A 2,660-nucleotide genomic window follows, 5' to 3' on the forward strand; every position below is an offset into this window, starting at 1 on the left:
GGCTCAAGCCTGTAATCCCAGCACTCTGGACTTTGGGTGGCCAAGGCGGGCGGATCACGAGGTCAAGAGATCAAGACCAGCCTGGCCAACATGGCAAAACCCCGTCTCTACTAAAAATACAAAAACTAGCAGGGCGTGGTGGCAGGTGCCTGTAATCCCAGCTACTCAGGAGGCTGAGGCAGGAGAATTGCTTGAAGCCAGGAGGCGTAGGTTGCAATGAGCCAAGATCGTGCCACTGTACTCCAGCCTGGGAGACAGAGCAAGACTCTGTCTAAAAAAAAAAAAAAAAAAAGGCTAAAATGACAACTTTTATGCTGTATATATTTTACGCCAATGAATAAGGAATAAGCAATGTTAAAGTTCTTCAGGACCAGGCACAGTGGCTCACACCTGTAATCCCAGCACTTTGGGAGGCCAAGGCAGGTGGATCACGAGGTAAGGAGTTCAAGACCAGCCTGACCAACATGGTGAAACCCCCATCTACTAAAAATACAAAAAAATTAGCTGGGTGTGGTGGCACATGCCTGTAGTCCCAGCCACTCGGGAGGCTGAGACAGGAGAATCGCTTGAACCCGGGAGGCGAAAGTTGCAGTGAGCCAAGATCGCGCCACTGCATTCCAGCCTAGGCAACAGAGTGAGACTCTGTCTCAAAAAAAAGAAAAGAAAAGAAACAAAGTTCTTCAGGCCGGTTGCAATGGCTCACACCTGTAATCCCACCACTTTGGGAGGCTGAGGTGGGTGGATCACCTGAGGTCAGGAGTTTGAAACCAGCCGGACCAACATGGTGAAACCCTGTCTCTACTAAAAATAGCTGGATGCGGTGGGGGGTGCCTGTAATCCCAGCTACTCAGGAGGCTGAGGCAGGAGAATCACTTGAACCCGGGAAGCTGAGGTTGCCGTGAGCCAAGATGGCACCACTGCACTCCAGCCTGGGCGACAAGAGTGAAACTCTATCTCAAAAAAATAAAAATAAAAGAAGAAATTTCTTCAGGCTGAAGAGGATACAATATGGAGACTCAGATCTACAAGAAGAAAGAGTGTAGGAAATGAGAAGTGTTAGAAAATGAAATTTTTTGGCAGGGGCGGTGGCTCAAGCCTGTAATCCCAGCACTTTGGGAGGCCGAGACGGGCGGATCACGAGGTCGGGAGATCAAGACCATTCTGGCTAACCCAGTGAAACCCCGTCTCTACTAAAAAATACAAAAAACTAGCTGGGCGCGGTGGCAGGCGCCTGTAGTCCCAGCTACTCGGGAGGCTGAGGCAGGAGAATGGCGTAAACCCGGGAGGCGGAGCTTACAGTGAGCTGAGATCCGGCCACTGCACTCCAGCCTGGGCAACAGAGTGAGACTCCGTCTCAAAAAGAAAAAAGAAAAAAAGAAAATGAAAATGTTTTCTCTTTGTTTTCTGTAAAACACAAGGAGCTACAGCAAAAATAAGATATTGAGGTTTCTAACATATGTAGACATGAAACACATGGCAACAGTGAAGCAGAGGACTCCGTGCATGGTGCCTCTGAAGAGACACCTGTGCACGTAGGTAAGGACGCGATCCATGGCCTCCACCCAGCCTGCCTCTGTCCTGCTCCTAAGGCCAGCACTAGCCAGGCTAGTGTGACTCCACCCCACATACAGTGATGGGCACTGTGAGGGCTTCTGCAGTGGCAGTGGCAAAGGCAGCTTGCTGGCTGGAGAGGGCTGGCTCCCCAAGCAGAAGGGCAAATGAATGGAGGCTGGGAAGTCAAGGCAGTAGAACAGGCCGACTCAGGCCATGGGAGCCCCAGCCAGGAGTCCCACCTAGCCCAGATGGATCTAGGAGAGGCGGAATCCATGTGAAACCATCTTTGCTTCCTGCTGCCTTGCAGACTCCATCCAAGCACCACCCAGTCCTGTCTATCCTCCCTCCTCCCTCCTCTTCCTTCGCTCCCACTGCAGCTCTCCCAGCTGATCATTTCACTAGAGTGTCTGCCTCTATCCCTCCAGGCAGCCTGCGAGTGGCCTGGAGACAAGCCCATGGGTGACGCTGGAGTGACCTATGTGCCAGGACATGGGTGACCATGAGAGGACTCTGAGAATGAATGGGATGAAATTTCCCACCAGGTGGCTTGATGAGCACTTGTGCCCCGTCGTGTTTCCCTTGAGACTGTTGTGACCACTACCTTGTGACAGCCGGGGGTGGCCTGCTGGACCATGCCCAGCACATGCAGAGCATTGAGAACGAAATGTGTGCGCCCCCACATGCTAAATTCATCTGTTGAAATCCAAACTGTCAGTGTGATAGTATCAGGAAGTGGGGCCTCTAGAAGGTGGTTAGGTCATGAGAGTGGAGCCCTCGTGAATGGGACTAGTGCCCTATAAGTAGCAGATAGGACGGGCGCAGTGGCTCACACCTGTAATCCCAGCACTTTGGGAGGCCGAAGCAGGTGGATCATGGGGTCAGGAGTTTGCGACCGGCCTGACCAACATGGTGAAACCCTATCTCTACTAAAAATACAAAAAAATTAGCTGGGCGTGGTGGCACACACCTGTAATCCCAGCTACTCAGGAGGCTGAGGCAGGAGAATCGCTTGAACCCAGGAGGCAGAGGTTGCAGTGAGCCGAGATCACGTCATTGCACTCCAGCCTGGGCAACAAACAGGAGCGAAACTCCATCTCAAAAAAAAT

The 2,660-nt window shown here is 51.9% G+C and overlaps 1 protein-coding gene across 1 annotated transcript in view; it reads right to left on the bottom strand.

The window, feature by feature from the left end:
- Positions 1–1,605: 1,605 nt before the first annotated feature.
- Positions 1,606–2,660, bottom strand: part of MROH6 (maestro heat like repeat family member 6) — a 30,316-nt gene continuing 29,261 nt past the window's right edge. The window contains exon 10 of the mRNA XM_026449716.2: positions 1,606–1,652. Within this exon, the coding sequence (XP_026305501.1) occupies positions 1,606–1,652 (47 nt within the window). The remainder of the gene's footprint in view (positions 1,653–2,660) is intronic.

Source organism: Piliocolobus tephrosceles, chromosome 7 (assembly GCF_002776525.5).
Source record: "Piliocolobus tephrosceles isolate RC106 chromosome 7, ASM277652v3, whole genome shotgun sequence".
Classification (NCBI taxonomy): Eukaryota; Metazoa; Chordata; class Mammalia; order Primates; family Cercopithecidae; genus Piliocolobus; species Piliocolobus tephrosceles.